Here is an 18,640-nt window from a genome sequence, read left to right on the forward strand (position 1 = left end):
CTATGTGGCGCAGATCACCCTTGTGTTCAAGTAAACGTTCGAGCTTCTCAAGGATCTTTTGTAACTCTGCTTCCATCTCTTTCATCCTTCTATTAGCAGGATTTAGAAATGGAACCAGATTCCTTACCTGCAATGGTGGACTAAATATATGAGATAGAATTCAGGAAAACATTATAATTTTATAATATCAAAACATAAACATTAAGATTTTTACATCTAGTGAATTAATAAGTTAATGCCATTAAATTGTTGATGCTAACTTAATGTAAACATTTTCTTTCTACAGGTCTTTTTCAAGAATTTACAATTGTTGATGCTAACTTAATGTAATTAAACAGTAAAAGTCAAGTTTTAAAAAGATATTAGCGACAAAACGGGGAATTACTGATGATTAGTATACCGACAAACATATTTTATCAGTGCGCTATCGATAATTATTTTACCGATATATGTCACGTCTTACATTGATAGAATTAATTTGTTGATAAAACTGTTTAATGGTATAGTGATAATTTATATAAATAGTTCAGATTTTAAAAATCCAAGGCGAATGTTTAGAAAACTAGTTAATAAATGAGAATTTGCAAGCATAATTTCACCACGGACACCAAAAGCCAATAATATTAGTTGCATATGTAACAATGAATACTTTTTAATTAAAACTCACATAAAGACAAAAACTATGCCTAAAATTAATTATACATGAAAGTAAAAACCAAACAAATAGAGGGATCAATAAAAACATTTTATGAGGAAGCAAGGTCTATAGGTGCAAAAACATATGCTTACCCAATTGCTGTCAGGTCGAGGGGCATCAATGTCCTTGGATCGTAGATATTCATAATTAATCTCCTCCAATATGTCCTCAGCTTCATACACAGCGTGTTTAACATCATCAAGCCAGTTCTTCACAGCATGCTTTGTAATCTGCTTCTCCTCCGCATCGTCGAGTAGTCCGTTGACAGTATTCAGTGTTTCATTCAGCTTTTCCAGAAGACCAGCATCGAGTTTGTGGCTTTCGAAGAAGCCCAGAACCTCACGAGAGGCCAACCTGTCGACCAGAACCTCAATGAGAGCAGAGAGAATTGATCCTCCGATCAACTCCAGAGCCATGGTGGATTTTTGCAGAAAGGGTGAGGGTGGGAATATGTGAGAGAAAAGGAGTAGTGGAAAGCAGGAGCCTTGGTGGATTTTTGCGAAAGGGTGAGAGAGTGATTATGTGAGAGAGAATGATAAGCCACTGAATTCCATGATGGGAATACGTAGGCTTCGAAGGAAAGGAAGAGACAAGAAAACTCGAGGAAGCCGGCTTAGTGTGTTTGTCCTTGAGGCAGTGTATGCGTTTTCTCTCAAAGTATAAAAATGATGGGCCCACCATGTGCCCAAGGTTGGAACTTGGTTACGAGAAGCAATTTTTTCTGCTTTTTACATGTTGGATCACAGGTTAAACCTTCTTGATCTAAAAAAAAAACATTCAAAACTTATCTTTGCATCCTTTCTCTCTCCTATCATTCATTACAATTCGTACATTTCTTATTTAATTCAACCTAACTGCAACAATTCAAACAATACAGTTCCATTACTACTTCCCAACCCACAAAAATAATCATGTTAACTTCTCTTTCTTTTCATTTATTTCTTTTTATTTATGGATCTAATAATATTAGATATTATTGTCCATAGGATCAATAGCTGAAACTAAACTGACCCGGTAAAAACTTAATAGAGATTATTTTTTTAAAATATTTTTTTCTATTCAAAATTTTTTTTATATATATATTTTTCATTTAGTTACCAATTCATTTCAAAATTCATTATATAAATACTAAAAGAATATTTTATTTTTTTAATGTGAAATTTAAAATCTTTTAATATATATACTTTATGTTCTTCATAATATAAGATAAAAAATCTTTTTATTTTAAATAATTTAATTTATGAAAATAATATAATATCTTTCTAATATGGGATAAATTTTTTTTTTTAAAATAATCTTTTAAATTTAATTATTTACAACATATATAACATATATCTACACGGATTGTTTCTTGAAATTTTCATATAAAATAATAAAATATCAAATTTGGTGACTCGGGGTCTTTATAAGGTATGTTTCATTCAATATTTAGGCTTCTAAGTGGCCTAGAGTAAACTAGTTGACACACCAGGTAAACCTGGAACTCGGGTGACCCAATAAAAGCCTGATATAGATTTTTTTTTTTATTAAATATGTTTTTCTTCTACCTAGATACCTCCTTTTAATATATTTTTCAGTTGTTTATTCATAGGAAAAAAGTTAATATTTATTCAATGTAGGATAGAAAACTTTTTTATCTAGATACTTCAACTTAGAAAAATAAGATAGTATATTTTCACCGTGAAATAAAAAACCTTTTGAAATAATCTTTTAAACTTAATTGTTTACAACATGTATAGCTTATATCCATGTTGATTATTTCTTATTTTCTTATATAAAATATTAAAATCTCAAATATTTTTTAATTTTTCCTAGTTGACTCGAGTCAACCCATGTAAACCAAGACTTAGAGTATTAGTCGGGTTAACCCCTAGGTTGGGTTTGATAGCAATGGTTACCATGAAAATACAGCTTTAAAGAATGTAATTAAAAAGAAATAAAATAATGTGACCAGTAAAAAAAAGATAAAACCTCCTTTTTTTATTTTATTTAAGGGTACTTTTAAAAGATTTTTTTTATTACGTGTTTAAAAGATAAATTTATGTGCACTAAGATAAATATTTTTTATTCTTAAAATACAACTCACCAAAATCCTTTTCTTTTTATCCAGCAACTTTCTCTTTATACTCGTAACATCAAGGAATTGAAATATAAGGAAAATAAAGATTTAAAATTAAATATAAATAGCTAAAACTATGAGGATAAAAGAAAAAACTTTAGGAACTCAAATGAACTTTTATGAGAATTTCAAGGACCAAAACTCAATATTCAAATAGTAAAACGAGTGGGAAATGAAGTTTACGGCAAAAATATAAACATATAAAACAACTAGGTTCAAAAATATGTTTTTTTTTTTAATCTTTACGTGGTATTACTCTCAGAAGGTATTTGGTATAAGGCTTAAAAATATGGTTGAAATTATCACATAAATAATAATTATTATTATTATAAAAGCAAATTTTAAAAGTGTAAATGTTGGTTTTTAAAAATAAGTCGTGTATTTACAAATTAAAAAAAGTTAAATACTTGTGAAAAAAAACAAGAATAATTTAATAATTAACTTCAACTTTTCCATTAATTAATTAAGATCTAAAAAATCCAAAAAATATAATTACCCAATTCGATTGTGTAATCGACTTTTAACCAATTTCAATGCTAAAAATATTCTCTTTATTGATGCAGGAGCCACTAGTAAAATTAATGATAATTTTATCATGCAATATATGCTAATTATTAGATTTATTATTTATATACTAAAATGCGTTGGATTTTCACTGTGTATTTGTTATTATATATATAAAAAAATTCAGTTTAGTTATGGCAGTCCAACCCAAAACGCTAGGGTTTAGCATGATCGCTAGACCCAATCACCAGACCCTAGGTCTAGCAACCATTTAAGATCCAAGCATGGCCACCACATCCAAGTCTCTAAAGTCTGGCTCAACCGCAAGATCCAAATGTTTTAGGTCTGGTTTGACCCGTCAGATCAAAGAGATATGGGTATGGCATGATTATGAGACTCAATTATCTTGGATGTCACATGACCACCAAACCCAAGAGATTTGGGTTTGGCTTACTCGTCAAACCTGAAGGTCTTAGTTATCACCAGACCTAAGGGTCTTGGGTGAGACTCAATTACCAGATTCAAGCCTATTAGGTTTGACATAGTCATTAAATATACCTAATATCTTTGGTCTGATATGGTTGTTATTATAGTTATCAAACCCAGCCCTGCCTGATGGGTCAATCTAGGATCTGGGTAACTCGAGGTCTTGGTTGGGTCTGTTTCATTTAAAATACAACTCTCAATATTTTTTGTTCTTAAATACAACTCACCAAAATATTTCTCTTTATAATCGCAACATGAAGGAATTAAAATGTGAGGAAAATGAAGGTTTATAATTAAATATAAATAGCTAAAACTATGAGGATAAAAGAAAAAACTTTAGGAACCCAAATGAACTTTTATAAGAATTTCAAGGACCAAAACTCAATATTCAAATAGTGAAATGAGTGGGAAATGAAGTTTACGGTTAAAATGTAAACACATAAAACAACTAGGTTCAAAAATATGTTTTTTTAAACAAAAACTTCATTTGGTATTACTCTTAGAAGGTATTTGGTATAAGGCTTAAAAATATGGTTGAAATTATCACATAAATAATAATAATTATTATAAAAGCAAATTTAAAAAGTGTAAATGTTGGTTTTTAAAAATGATCGATGTATTTACAAATTAAAAAGTTAAATACTTGTGAAAAAAACAAGAATAATTTAATAATTAACTTCAACTTTTCCATTAATTAATTAGAATCTAAAAAATCCAAAAAATATAATTACCCAATTCGATTGTGTAATCGACTTTTAACCAATTTCAATGCTGAAAATATTCTCTTTACTGATGTAGTAGCCACTAGTAAAATTAATGATAATTTTATCATGCAATATATGTCAATTATTAAATTTATTACTTATATACTAAAACGCATTGGATTTTTATTGTGTATTTGTTATTATGTAAAAAAAATTCAGTTTGGTTATGGCAGTCCAGCCCAAAACGCTGGGATTTGGCATGATCGCCAGACCCAATCACCAGACCCTAGGTCTAGCAACCATTTAAGACCCGAACACTAGGTCTAGCAATCATTTAAGACCCAAGCATGGGCGCCACACTCAAGTCTCTAAGATCCAGCTCAACCGCAAGACCCGAGTGTTTTAGATCTGGCTTAACCCATCAGACCAAAAAGATATGAGTTTGACATGACTGGCAGACTCAATTGTCTTGGATATCGCATCCCCGCCAGACCCAAGAGACTTGGGTTTGGCTTACTCGCCAAACCTGAAGGTCTTAGGTGTCACCAGACCTAAGGGTTTTGGGTGAGGTTCAATTACCAGATTCAAGGCTATTAGGTCTGACATGACCATCAGATTCAATGATATACCCAATGTCTTGGGTCTGACATGATTGTTATCATAGTTATCAAACTCAGCCCCGCCTGATGGGTCAATCCAGGATCCGGGTAACTCGGAATCTTGATTGGGCCTGTTTCATTTAAAATACAACTCTCAACATTTTTTGTTCTTGAAATACAACTCACCAAAATAATTCTCTTTCCTCTTTATTTTTTTCTAGCAACTTTCTCTTTATAATCGCAACATGAAGGAATTAAAATGTGAGGAAAATAAAATTTTAGAATTAAATATAAATACCTGAAACTATAAGGATCAAAAATAAAAATAAAAACTTTGGGAACCAAAATGAACTTTAATGAGAATTGCAAGGACCAAAACTAAATAGTCAAAGAGTGAAACGTGAAGTTTACGGTTAAAAGATAAATATATGAAACTATGATGTTCAAAAATATTTAAAAAATTTTCATTTGGTATTGCTCTTAAAAGGTGTTTGGTACAAGGCTAAAAAAACATCGGTGAAATGATCACATAAATAAATAATTACTATAATAGCAAATTTAAAAAGTGTAGTTGTCGGCTTATAAAAAAGACTGATGTTCTTACAAATTGAACGGTTAACTTTTACTTTTACATTGATTGGGCTTGTCTTTTGAAAGAGCTTAGAACCTCAGGAGAGGACAGCCTGTCGCCCAAAACCTCAATGACAGCACAGATAATTGTCCTCTACTCAGCTACAGACGTAATCTTTCTTCTCTGCCGTTGGCTAAGCATCGCATCTGATGTTCTCTGAACGTGAATCTACAATGGCCTTTGGGCGGCAATTTGGGCCCTACTTAGCATCGAGAGGTCCATTCCTACCATCTATTTGAAATCTGTGACATCCCACCAGCTCCTGAGAAGAATGGTGCAATGCAGAACCCTACCTGTCTATGAATTGTTAGGAGATGGGGTCAAGATTTCTGAGTCATGAAGTTGTCGATTTTTGCGAAAGGGTAGAGAGAGAATGATAGTAGTAGAAAGCTAATAAGCCATGATGGGAATACGTGGACTTTAAAGGAAAGCAAGAGACGAGAAAACTCGTGGAAGCGGTATGTATAAATAAATTTGTTAATCGAATAATAAAAAAGATAATTTCTGTTTTTAAGACAATAAATTTAAAAATATATAAAAATTTAAAATGTAAAAATTATTATGGATTAATTATCTTCTTGTGGACATCCATAAAATATTAACAATAAGTTTTTTACATGAGAAGAATGATAAATTATAAATTTAATATGTATTAAAGAATAAAATTAACTTAATTAGATACATAGAAATAGATCAAAGAAATATTTTATAATATAAGAACATATCAAGTCGTTAAGCTTTATTTATCTAGCTAAAATGTTGTTGCTTTTAGCTGCTGCTGTCTCTTTCAGAATTTCATAGTGAGGATTTTATTATATGTGGAACAAAAAAGCAACAATAATGTATAGAAAATGATAATAAATTATAAAATAATTTTATAATTTTAGCAACGATTTAGAAAATAACGATTCTAATTTGAAGAAAAAATAACTTATTTATTTATAGCTATTTATCATTCTCGATTATTGCTTTTATTTTCCAATCTAAGCATTTACTTTGGTATTGTTAGGGATAGTAGTTAAAACCGTGTTTTATTAATAATAAAAATAATATTTTAAAAATAAAAAATACATAATTTATATATATATTTTTAAAAAATAATTATTACTGCATTTTTAAATATCCCTTCGAAGCAAAGCAAATGATAATAGCCACTACATGCTTACACGCTCGAAATAATCATCGTGAGCACGTAACTTGGTGCGTCGGAAGCACCATGTGAATTTCCAAAGCCACTAATGATGCGCCGCCGTGGATAGCAAAAACGAATTAATTTTTGACGCTTTTTGACTATTCTTCATCTCTGCAGAGTCAACAAAGCCACTTTCAAAGTCTTCTTATATAATAAGACAAGCACTATTTATGACATCGATGCATCCCTACCGTCCTTTGGTTTTTCTTTTCCACATAAAATAGTTCCCTTCAATTCTTGCCATGGATTCAAGTCTAAAATTTACATTTGACTGACAACTTTCGTGGAATTTTTAATTGTTAAGTTTCGGTGGGTAGGGTGACCATAATTGTTAAGTTTCGGTGGGTAGGGTGACTATGTTTATTTTTTAAATTTTTTTTATTTAATAATATATAAATATAATATTTTTAATTTTTGGAAAATATTAATTTCATACAAATATTTAAAAATTTTTAATTTTTGGAAAATATTAATTTCGTACAAATATTTTTTTAAAAAAATCATAAAACACAATTTTCAGTGGAAATCCAAAGAATATACACAACCTCGGTGAAATTAACAGGTGAATACGACCGTGCCCTTTCATTTTCCCATGCCAAATGCTCCAGAGAGCCAGCGTTCTCTTCTTGGGTTGCTTTGCTGGGGTTTTATATCTAAGTGGATACGTGCATTTACATCAGGTAATTTTTGTTTTTTGAGATGTGAAAGTATTTTTGAAAAAAAAATTATTTTTTTTTCATTTTTATTTTAAATTAATTTTCAAAATGAATCCTTGATTTTGGCATTTACTGGGTTCTTCAAGAATTTAGCACATGACATGTTAAGTTTTCAGTAATTAAAAAAGAAGGCCAAATGGTTTCACCTCGGGCCACATTGAAACGATAGGCAGGACTGCCGTCACCGTCACGGGCAAGAAGGATCCGACATGTACAACATTAAATTCATGGAAGGCGGTTTAAAACTTCCTAACAATATTAAATTATTTATATTATATTTAGGGCTGCGTCACAAAATAAAATTAAAAAAAGCTAAATTAAAAAAAATATTTTAAAAGGCCAAGATTTCGGTTATTTTATTATTTAAGCTGAAACTATAAACATTGTTAAAAAAAATGTTGAAAAAACATTTCCTTATAAGGCTGGAGTCCTTGCCAGCCTCCTATCTCCGCCACCGATTATGTCCACACTTGGTGCTCAATGTATTAATCTTTTATATCAGCATGATTAAGGCATCATCAAGTGAATTAAGTTTGGATTAACTATCTTCAAATGGGCATGAATAAGATAAGAATAATAAGTTTTCATCTATGCCATTAAGATGAAGGATGGACCCGAGTTTTAAAGTATAGAATAATATAAATATATAACTAAATTAATTAAGATTTAAAAAATCTAAAAATTATAATTTTCTTATATAAAACTTAAAAATTTATATATGTATTATAAAAAGATAATTCATGAAATTCTATTTTTTTTATAATTTATAATTGTTTGCAAGATTTTATATTTTGAAAACTTGGTAAGATTTTCTCATTATTAACACTTTTAAATATATCTTTTTTATATAAGTAATCATAATCAAACAATTATTTAATTAATCATCTCTAATTCGATCGAGTAACTAATTTTTAATCAATTTCATCACTAGAAATATTCTCTTTGCTGATATGGTTTGTCTCCATCAATTTTTTAGCAAGATCATTGATTCCTTTTAGTTTTAGAAATTCTTCACGGGATCTCATGTCATGTCAAGAATATAAGTTTGTTAATTATAGGGTATTACACCTTGATCCGCTGCAAATGACAAACATCATTTATTTTTTAAATATCAATGCTATGTCTTTCACCAAAAACAATTTATCATCATCTACATATTTTTATCCTTCATCCCTTATCATTTGAATTTGAATTTGTTGTTTCAGAACTTCAACCAAAGTCAACACATTTATAATATCTTAATATTTTCTTCATAATGCTTGAGTTAATTCATTTATGATTCTTTGTATATTTTTCATCAAATGCAAATTAAAAACAAATTTAAAAAATTATACTGAGTCATCAAGATGTGTTCAATACTTATTCTTTCACCTATCTCACCTTAAATCTTGATTCAAGGGTTTCAATGAATAAACTCTCAATTTGTTTTTTATATTATAGTTGTTTTAGGTAGTTTAGAGTGGAAGAAGAAGCTAAGTTTTTAGTTTTTCTAGCTTATTTATGAAAATATCACTAATAAGTTTGCATGTTATTTTTAGTTTTATTGTTAATATTTTTTTAATGATATACCCTAAACTTTTAACTTAAAATAGAGTAATGTGTCAGAAGTCTTCTTATAAATTTTCAATTTAATCAAATAGTTGGATTGAGAGTTATACTCAATAGCATAAAACTAATAAATATGTAATTTTATGTCGAAATCTATTTTTTTTTTTCCATCATTGCTAGAATTATATAAGTTATTTTACTAAGTTCTAAAGACCATTTTCTTATTCCAAAATATATTTATTTTTTTATTTGTTTTATTTACAGATTCAATATAATTTCACAATAACAATACTAATTTTTAACTGAGATTTACACAAATACTTTTTCACAAATTCATTTCTTTACTTTTATTTTTAATTTTCATTATAATTCCTTAAAATTATTTTATCATTCTTAAAACACATCAATTTTATTTTTTTTCCTTATTCTTTTATTCTGTTATCGGTTTCAGCATGATATATACTTTATTTGATAAAGAACAATTCTAGATCGAGTTTTAGTAAATAGCAAAATAATATAACTAAATAAATTAAGATCTTAATATACATAATTTTTTTTTAAATACAGTTTAAAAGTATTTTTTTAGTAACTTAATATAACTAATTTTATTTCAGCCCTCCACTCCAAAAGTCAAAACACTCCCAGGTTTCGATGGCAAGAGAGGATGAATTTCACAATTCAATACACCGAGCTTATAATGTTTTTTTTATTTTATTTTAATTGCTTATGATATTTAGAAAGTGGGCATTAATTCTCTTTTGAGACACAATGAATATGAATTTTATTATCTCATTAGTATTTTTTAACTATATTTCATGTATTCAAACTATTTTTTTCTCTTTTTATTCAAACCAACTACAGTTAATTAATTAAATTTGATTGGTGTATTTTGTATATTTTTTTTCTCTTTTTGGATATTTTGGGAGACCAAATTAATACATTGAATTGAAATAACCATTGAAGTCCACCAATGAATTTAACTCAGTCCCTTTCGATAGTAAAGGAGGCTGCTGCCAGGATGTACCAAAAGATAAAATTAAATAAATAAAGGACCAATGCAACAACTCTGTGCCGTAATGTCGACAAATTGCGTAACAAAACCTTATGGACAACCAAACAAAATGATAAACACTATTTTTTAGTAATTTAATATATCTCCTCCCATTGCTTGACAAACTTAATATACCTAGTGTATTTAAAATATATATATATATATATATATATATATATATACAGTTTAAAAATATTTTTTCAGTAACTTAATTCAACTTTAAGGGATGTTTTCATTCGACAAACCCCACATACTGCTCGAAATCTCCTTCAGAGTGCAAAACCTTTGCACTTTCTCTGCCAAATGTTTCCAAGTGTGAGGCTGCTCAAGAATTTGCACCCCTAAAATGCATACCTTGCCAGAAGAACCTGCCAGCAATCTTCATCGCTTAGTGCATTCCAGCGCTGAGAGGGGATGAAAGTTTGAGTGACTTTTACATTGATTTCGGTGAGCAGGGGAGCCTCTGGAATTGAAACCACAAGCTGTGGACACGCTTGAATCTCAAGCCTCAATAAACAAGGAAGGTGACTAGGCAAGGCATTTGTTAACTCGGGACAACCAGCTATCAAGAGCTTTGCAAGATGAGGGAAAGGACCAGCTACATCTGTTTTCCATTCCTGCCAGTTTCGCATCCCCTCAAACTTTAATATTTTTAGGGATTTAAATGGCTTCTCCATCGAAGGGTCACTTCCATAGAACTCAGAACCAAGTGCCACGACATCATCAAATCCTTCAATATGGAGCTCTTCAAGTGATGTCAGCTGCCCCAATTGTGGTAAGCACATGCAGTTCTTACATCCAGAAAGAGTCAACGCTACCATATTTAAGAAAGAAGAGTTTCCAAGCCAGCCTGGAAACATTGTACCCCCGTAACCATTAATGGCAAGCTGTTTCACATTTTCAGAAGGCTCCAATTTCTCAAGTACTTCTCTCTCCTGTTGTGTGTCATCTGTATTGCCATCCCATATCAACCCCAACTCCTCAATCTTCTTCTTACCCTTCAAATTGGCATCCAAAGCATCTTGAGCATTTGCAACCTCTCTGAGATTCCGAATAGAAATTTTTCTCCTTAAATGTGAGAGCTTCCCCAGCTCTTTCATGCTAGACCCACTCTCTTTTCCCACGACGTAATATTGCAAAGTTCGAAGCTTTGTGAGTTTCGCCATTTTTGGTGGCATCTCTTTCAAATTTGTCCCTTCAATATCAAGATGTTGTAGGTTGACCAAGTTGGAAATGTTGGATGGCAACTCCATGAGATGTCGGCACTCTCTTAACAATAAACTTTGCAAATAGTACAAGGTGCACACACTTTCAGGTAACCTTTCAATCGATGTCCCGTAAAGGTCCAAGTGCTGCAAATGTTTTAAGTTGCCAATGGAATTGAGCAACTTAGAAGAAGTATCTTTTGGATGACATAAAGATAGCATTCGCAAGTGCTTTAGATTTGGCAAGATGTCATTCAGCGTCTCAATATCAACTTCCCCGAAAATATATAGTGGAAACAAGGCGCGCAAATGATGGACTCCATGAATGCTACGAAATATCCGACGTCCTGCCCCAGTATATGGTGGAAACAAGGCTGCTCGAGTGATTGGTAAATAACGAGTCCTTTCTGGAAGCGTGCATGAATGTTCACCCTCCAACCCAGAGCCCGATTCATTAATACCAAGCTTAAAGCAAAATTCTCCTGACACGTATTCAGCTAAATCACTTATGATGTCATGCATTCTGAAAAAAGAATCACGAGTTGATTGCTGGAAAAGTGACCTGGAGACAAGATCATCAAAGTATTTTTCACCTATCTCTTCCATCTCCTCAACGCCTCTGGGCTGGACTAAAAACCCTTGTGCCATCCATTCAGTGATTAATCCATCCTTCTTGAATACATAATCCTTGGGAAATATTGCACAATAAGCAAAACAACGTTTGAGGTGTGAAGGGAGATAATAATAGCTCAATGTTAGAGCTGGAGGGATGTTTTCATTCGACGAACCCCACATACTGCTATTGGATATCTTCTCCCATTGCTTGACATCTCCTACGGACTGCAAAAGACCCCCAAGAGTTTTCGCAGCCAGCGGTAAACCTTTGCACTTTCTCACTATTTCTCTGCCAAATGCTTCCAAGTGTGAGACTGCTCCAGAATTTACACCACTAAATGCATACCTTGCAAACAACTTCCAGTAATCTTCATCGCTGATTCCATTCAAGCGGTGAGAGGGGATGACAGTTTGCGTGACTCTTGCTACATCTTCTTCCCGTGTTGTCACGACAACCTTACTGCCTAGCTCCACATACCGCAAAGGTAGCAGTAGTTTATCCCATTCATTGTACTCGATGTTCCACGCGTCATCTAGAACAAGAAGTTTTTCCCCTTTCACTGCCTCCATTAGAGATTCCTCTGATGTTCCACGCGTCATCTAGAACAAGAAGTTTTTCCCCTTTCACTGCCTCCATTAGAGATTCCTCTGGTTCTTTGGTGCGGCAAGTACTTGCGTTGATCTTATCAAGAATATCCTTAATAATCCTGGCAACATCAAATTGTTGAGAAGCCCAGACCCATGCCTTGATTTGAAAGCACTGCTCTACCCTTTCGTTGTTGTGGATAAACTGAGCAAGAGTGGTTTTACCAATCCCGCCCATGTCCACAATAGGGACCGCACATAAATTTGAGCCATCCGTGTTGTGTTGTGTCAACAAGGGCTCCATTATGGCTTCCTTATCAGCTTCCCTTCCATATACATGAGATTCATCAACCATTGGAGTTGTTTTCTCTGACAGTGGTCTCCCTCCACCATTACCTTCTATGTGGCGCAGATCACCCTTGTGTTTAACTAAACGTTCAAGCTTCTAATAGATCTTTTGTAACTCTGCTTCAATCTCTTTCATCCTTTTATTGGCTGGATTAAGAATTGGAAACAAATTCCTTACCTGCAATGGCAGAACATATCCATGTATATGAGATAGAATTTAGGAACATATAAATACTAAAATTATTAAACTCGTCCCATGTCTTGGTACCGAGTAAGTTAACACAGCTGCAACGATGGTGTTTATAAAAAAATAAAATAAAAAAATGAGATTATTTATTAAAAAAATTAAGTCTATAGTGAAGTAACCCTTCAGGTTATTAAAATTTGAAAGATAAAATCATCAATTAACACAGTAAACATAAAAAAGTAACACAATGATATCGTTTGAAAAAGCTTTGAAAAATAGTATACTTTCACTTTATCACATTTCAGACGGACAACTTTTATTAAAAATTACTTATCAAGAATATCCTTAATAATCCTGGCAACATCAAATTGTTGAGAAGCCCAGACCCATGCCTTGATTTGAAAGCACTGCTCTACCCTTTCGTTGTTGTGGATAAACTGAGCAAGAGTGGTTTTACCAATCCCGCCCATGTCCACAATAGGGACCGCACATAAATTTGAGCCATCCGTGTTGTGTTGTGTCAACAAGGGCTCCATTATGGCTTCCTTATCAGCTTCCCTTCCATATACATGAGATTCATCAACCATTGGAGTTGTTTTCTCTGACAGTGGTCTCCCTCCACCATTACCTTCTATGTGGCGCAGATCACCCTTGTGTTTAACTAAACGTTCAAGCTTCTAATAGATCTTTTGTAACTCTGCTTCAATCTCTTTCATCCTTTTATTGGCTGGATTAAGAATTGGAAACAAATTCCTTACCTGCAATGGCAGAACATATCCATGTATATGAGATAGAATTTAGGAACATATAAATACTAAAATTATTAAACTCGTCCCATGTCTTGGTACCGAGTAAGTTAACACAGCTGCAACGATGGTGTTTATAAAAAAATAAAATAAAAAAATGAGATTATTTATTAAAAAAATTAAGTCTATAGTGAAGTAACCCTTCAGGTTATTAAAATTTGAAAGATAAAATCATCAATTAACACAGTAAACATAAAAAAGTAACACAATGATATCGTTTGAAAAAGCTTTGAAAAATAGTATACTTTCACTTTATCACATTTCAGACGGACAACTTTTATTAAAAATTATTATTTTTAAGCATGATAAGATAATTGTTGCAATTTCAAATAGCAATATTTAGTGAATATTGTGCTTCTAGAATATAACAAGGTGACAATCATCTAACTAAATTGATTAACATGTTGAAGCCGGTCGACTGATTCTACCAATCCCGCCCATGTCCACAATAGGGACCGCACATAAATTTGAGCCATCCGTGTTGTGTTGTGTCAACAAGGGCTCCATTATGGCTTCCTTATCAGCTTCCCTTCCATATACATGAGATTCATCAACCATTGGAGTTGTTTTCTCTGACAGTGGTCTCCCTCCACCATTACCTTCTATGTGGCGCAGATCACCCTTGTGTTTAACTAAACGTTCAAGCTTCTAATAGATCTTTTGTAACTCTGCTTCAATCTCTTTCATCCTTTTATTGGCTGGATTAAGAATTGGAAACAAATTCCTTACCTGCAATGGCAGAACATATCCATGTATATGAGATAGAATTTAGGAACATATAAATACTAAAATTATTAAACTCGTCCCATGTCTTGGTACCGAGTAAGTTAACACAGCTGCAACGATGGTGTTTATAAAAAAATAAAATAAAAAAATGAGATTATTTATTAAAAAAATTAAGTCTATAGTGAAGTAACCCTTCAGGTTATTAAAATTTGAAAGATAAAATCATCAATTAACACAGTAAACATAAAAAAGTAACACAATGATATCGTTTGAAAAAGCTTTGAAAAATAGTATACTTTCACTTTATCACATTTCAGACGGACAACTTTTATTAAAAATTATTATTTTTAAGCATGATAAGATAATTGTGATAAGATAATTGTTGCAATTTCAAATAGCAATATTTAGTGAATATTGTGCTTCTAGAATATAACAAGGTGACAATCATCTAACTAAATTGATTAACATGTTGAAGCCGGTCGACTGATTCTGAAAATAAAATAAAAAATTTTAAAAATATAAAAATTAAAGAGTTTCTATAAGATTTTTAATATCTAAAAATTTGATAGTCTAAATTGTGAGGCAATCATTATAACAAAAAAGATAATTTTCAAAAACTCCTATAAAAATTCAATTGCGATCCAATTATTAAATAAAAAATTATGGTTTTTTTTTTATTATTATTCTAGTTTAATAGGATCAAATTAAAATTGTTAAAATCATGATTTAATTCTTAAAATTATATTATTTTACTTGTTAATATATACTTAACATATAAAATCATTTAAAAAACTTAAAAATAAATGAAATCAAATAAAATTATCAAAAGCAGGTGAAATCATATAAAATCATGATTTCATCACCTATTTACAATTTCTGCATAATCTTGCCTCTTCTATTAGAGAGCGTGAATAGGAACAAGGACAAACCAATCACGGTTAAGTATGTGTGTGTTTGCCTGTCTCTGTACTTGATTATGCAGTAAAGGATGTTTTTGTCACAGCATCACTCTTTTGCTTGCCACCTGTTTTCTTTTATTTTGATAATATAGCATTTGCTTTTGTGATGGGATATTTTTTTAATTGATGACTCTTTCTCCCTTGAAAAGTTAACAATATTCCTCGATGATTAATATAATTTGATAATGCGATGTAAGACAAGGTTAGTGAGAGTTAAACCACAAGATCGATGTTTGTCATCAACAATTAAAAAAATGATTTATTGGATTAGGTAAGTTAATCGCATGAGAATTTAATTTTGCAACACAGTGCTAAAAATTGATTATAAATTAGACCAACGTGGTAAATTGTGCTTGAATAATTATTAATATTTGACCTTAAACGAATTAGAACGAATTAATATTTTTAAAAAGTTATTAAAAATTGATGAAAATAATAAAGCTAATTTTAATTTATATGACATATAGCATATTGTTTGTTTTAAATTTATTAATTATTAGTTAATGAAAAGTTACTTAAATTATGTACGAATTTTTATTTAAATCATGTATTTTAAATTTTAAGATGTTTGAATTATGTATAAATTTTTATTTTATTTGAAGCATGTATTTTAAGGTGCTTGAACTATGTAAGAATTTGTATTTGAAACATGAATGTTTTTAATGTATTTTAAAATTCCTTATGATTTTACGATTTTACAATCTATTTTTACAATCCGGATTTATTTTGTATTTTTCATACCATGTTAAAATCGTGATTTTAACAACCTCGAATCAAATCTCCTCTTAGGCCTTAAACTATTTCATTGTCCATAAATACATTTATTAGGTCATATACATAATTTGTTCAAGACAAATCCTTTTTTAGTTATGATAGACACACATCTAACTACTTAAAATCACTTGTTATCACAAGATTTTCTACATCATTGAAATTAAAAAATATACAACAAGTATTGTATAGATAATAATTTTTAAAAAATTTAATTGGAATTTATTTATAAGTCTAACTGTTGAACACATATAAATATTTTGACTCATAATTAATATTTAAAAGAAAAAATTCATAAAATTATAATTTTTATGTAAAATAATCCACTAGTTAATACAATAAAATTCAATCAAGTGACCAATTGAGCTAGATGATCGGACTTTTATTTAATTTGTTGCGCTTCATAAAAATAACATTTACTAAATATTGTCATTCAAAAATACAAAAGTAATTTATTTTACTAACTTTTTTTTAAAAGGTATGATTAGATCAATATTTAACATTTAGTGCTATTTAAAAAAAAATGAATGGGTTAATTTTTATTTTATTTATAAAAAAAAAAAAAACAATTTAATTCAAATTCTAGATTGAACATGTTTTAATTAAGATGACAGCTGGCCAAGCCGGGCTATTAAAAAGTGGTTGGAATTTGTTGGAATAATAATGAGTTGTGGTTGGAGGAGAGTACCATAGGATTGGTTGCATGGGATAGATTAGCATCATTGAGTGAGGGGTGTTGTTTGCATGAAATATTTCAAGAAAAGATATGAAATTTTCTGATATTTTACAATTCGAATTGTGCGTGTAAAAATCAGAGGGATCGATACTAACATTATACGAGAAAGGCAAAAACATATGCTTACCAGATTCTTCACACGTCGAGAGGCAGCTTTAATATCCTTGGATCGTAGATGTTCATATTCAATCACCTCCATTAAGTCCTCAGCTTCATACACAGCATGTCTAGCATCATTAAGCCACCTCTGCACAGCAGGCTTGGTGATCTGCTTCTCCTCCGCGTCGTCGAGAAGTCCGTTGAGAGTATTCAGTGCTTCTTTCAACTTTCCCAGAAGACCATCATTGAGCTTGTGGCTTTTGAAGAAGCCCAGAATCTCAGGGGTGGTCAGCTTCTCGCCCAGAACCTCAATGACAGCAGAGAGAATTGATCCTCCAATGTACTCCACAGCCATGATGGGATCTTTGCAGAGAATTGGAAGGAAGCAGAAGCAGAGAATTGTAGAGAAGAAGATAGTGAAGAGAATAAGACGTTTAACGAATGGAAAAGGAAAGAAAAATCAAAGTAAGTACGCGGGTTCTCAGTTGACTTCACAGCTCAGCTACTCGAAACTATTGACCCCAGATTGTCACTATACAATTCATCGGATACCCTACAAGTTCTGGTCAAGCTTTTAGGCAAAGATGCCGAGTCAGAAAGACAGTTTCTAAGCTCGAGTGAGAGTAACCTTTGAATAGTTTCTTAAAGTGAGCAAACACTTTAAACTAACTAAGCATTTGTTGCTCAATTTTCTATGCAATTGAATCAAAACAAGAAAGAAACGAATAGAGCCATCACATATGATTTTAATTTAAAGTTTTATTAGTAAATATTTTATCTTTTAAGTAATCTATCTCTCCAAAATATTTGATACTCCTTAAATAACTTATAAAACTGCTCTAAAAAAATTGAAAACTCAAAAGAAATATCAAAACTAGCCGGAATAGCATGTTTTGGGTAAAAACTAGCCTAAATTTTTTATTATTAATTTATTTTTAAGATCAACATTTATTCAAAATATAAAAAAATTAATTTTTAATAAAAAAATCTAAATTGTTTAAAAACACATATTGACTTGCATTTCTAAACGTTTTATCTTCGTAGGAAGCCCTCAGGAATTTGCATAGGCAGCAAGGATCAAGGGAGACAGCTGGGAACCTTGACCTCAAAGACCCAAATATTAATTTTAATTTCTCAATTTCTTTCCAAGTATTTTATATTGCATCACTCTCCCACTCTACCGAGTCGTTCCTTGAATCTTCTCAATATAAAGGATTTTAAAAAAAAAAACACAATTTATGAGCACAGATTGTTTTGCCGGCCAAGAAAAGCAACCGTGATAAGTGGGGAAGTTATCATTTTCTTACTTCTGTGGTGTAAAATCATTGATATGGAGCTATCTGGTCATTTATCAAA

General features: G+C 31.1%; 1 protein-coding gene, 1 long non-coding RNA gene and 1 pseudogene across 3 annotated transcripts; 1 reads left to right on the plus strand and 2 right to left on the minus strand.

The window, feature by feature from the left end:
* On the plus strand, window positions 1–12,004 carry LOC105139040 (uncharacterized). The gene is made up of 2 exons (XR_844910.1): window positions 1–60; window positions 11,925–12,004. It is a non-coding gene; the product is annotated as an uncharacterized LOC105139040 (long non-coding RNA).
* Window positions 1–13,208, minus strand: part of LOC105139041 (putative disease resistance RPP13-like protein 1) — a 36,246-nt pseudogene extending 23,038 nt beyond the window's left edge.
* Window positions 13,209–14,482: 1,274 nt separating this feature from the next.
* On the minus strand, window positions 14,483–17,957 carry LOC105139039 (putative disease resistance RPP13-like protein 1). Of its 2 annotated transcripts, none has more exons than XM_011045344.1 (2): window positions 17,308–17,957; window positions 14,483–14,717 (listed from the first exon to the last, which is right to left on the minus strand). In XM_011045344.1, exons 1-2 carry the CDS (start codon window positions 17,637–17,639, stop codon window positions 14,642–14,644), a joined length of 408 nt encoding a protein of 135 aa, XP_011043646.1. In that variant the 5' UTR covers window positions 17,640–17,957; the 3' UTR covers window positions 14,483–14,641. The 2 variants fall into 2 exon arrangements, with proteins under 2 accessions (XP_011043646.1, XP_011043645.1); XM_011045343.1 differs by having other exon boundaries at window positions 14,483–14,722; window positions 17,313–17,952.
* Between the last annotated feature and the right edge of the window lie 683 nt (window positions 17,958–18,640).

Source organism: Populus euphratica, unplaced genomic scaffold (assembly GCF_000495115.2).
Source record: "Populus euphratica unplaced genomic scaffold, PopEup_1.0 scaffold226.1, whole genome shotgun sequence".
Classification (NCBI taxonomy): domain Eukaryota; kingdom Viridiplantae; phylum Streptophyta; class Magnoliopsida; order Malpighiales; family Salicaceae; genus Populus; species Populus euphratica.

Coding starts and splice junctions, on each gene's coding strand:
- LOC105139039 (XM_011045344.1), bottom strand. CDS start 17,639: ATGGCTGTGGAGTACATTGGAGGATCAATTCTCTCTGCTGTCATTGAG. Junction 14,718..17,307: donor CGTGTGAAGAATCTGGTAAG/CATATGTTTTTG, acceptor ATTGCAGGTAAG/GAATTTGTTTCCAATTCTTA.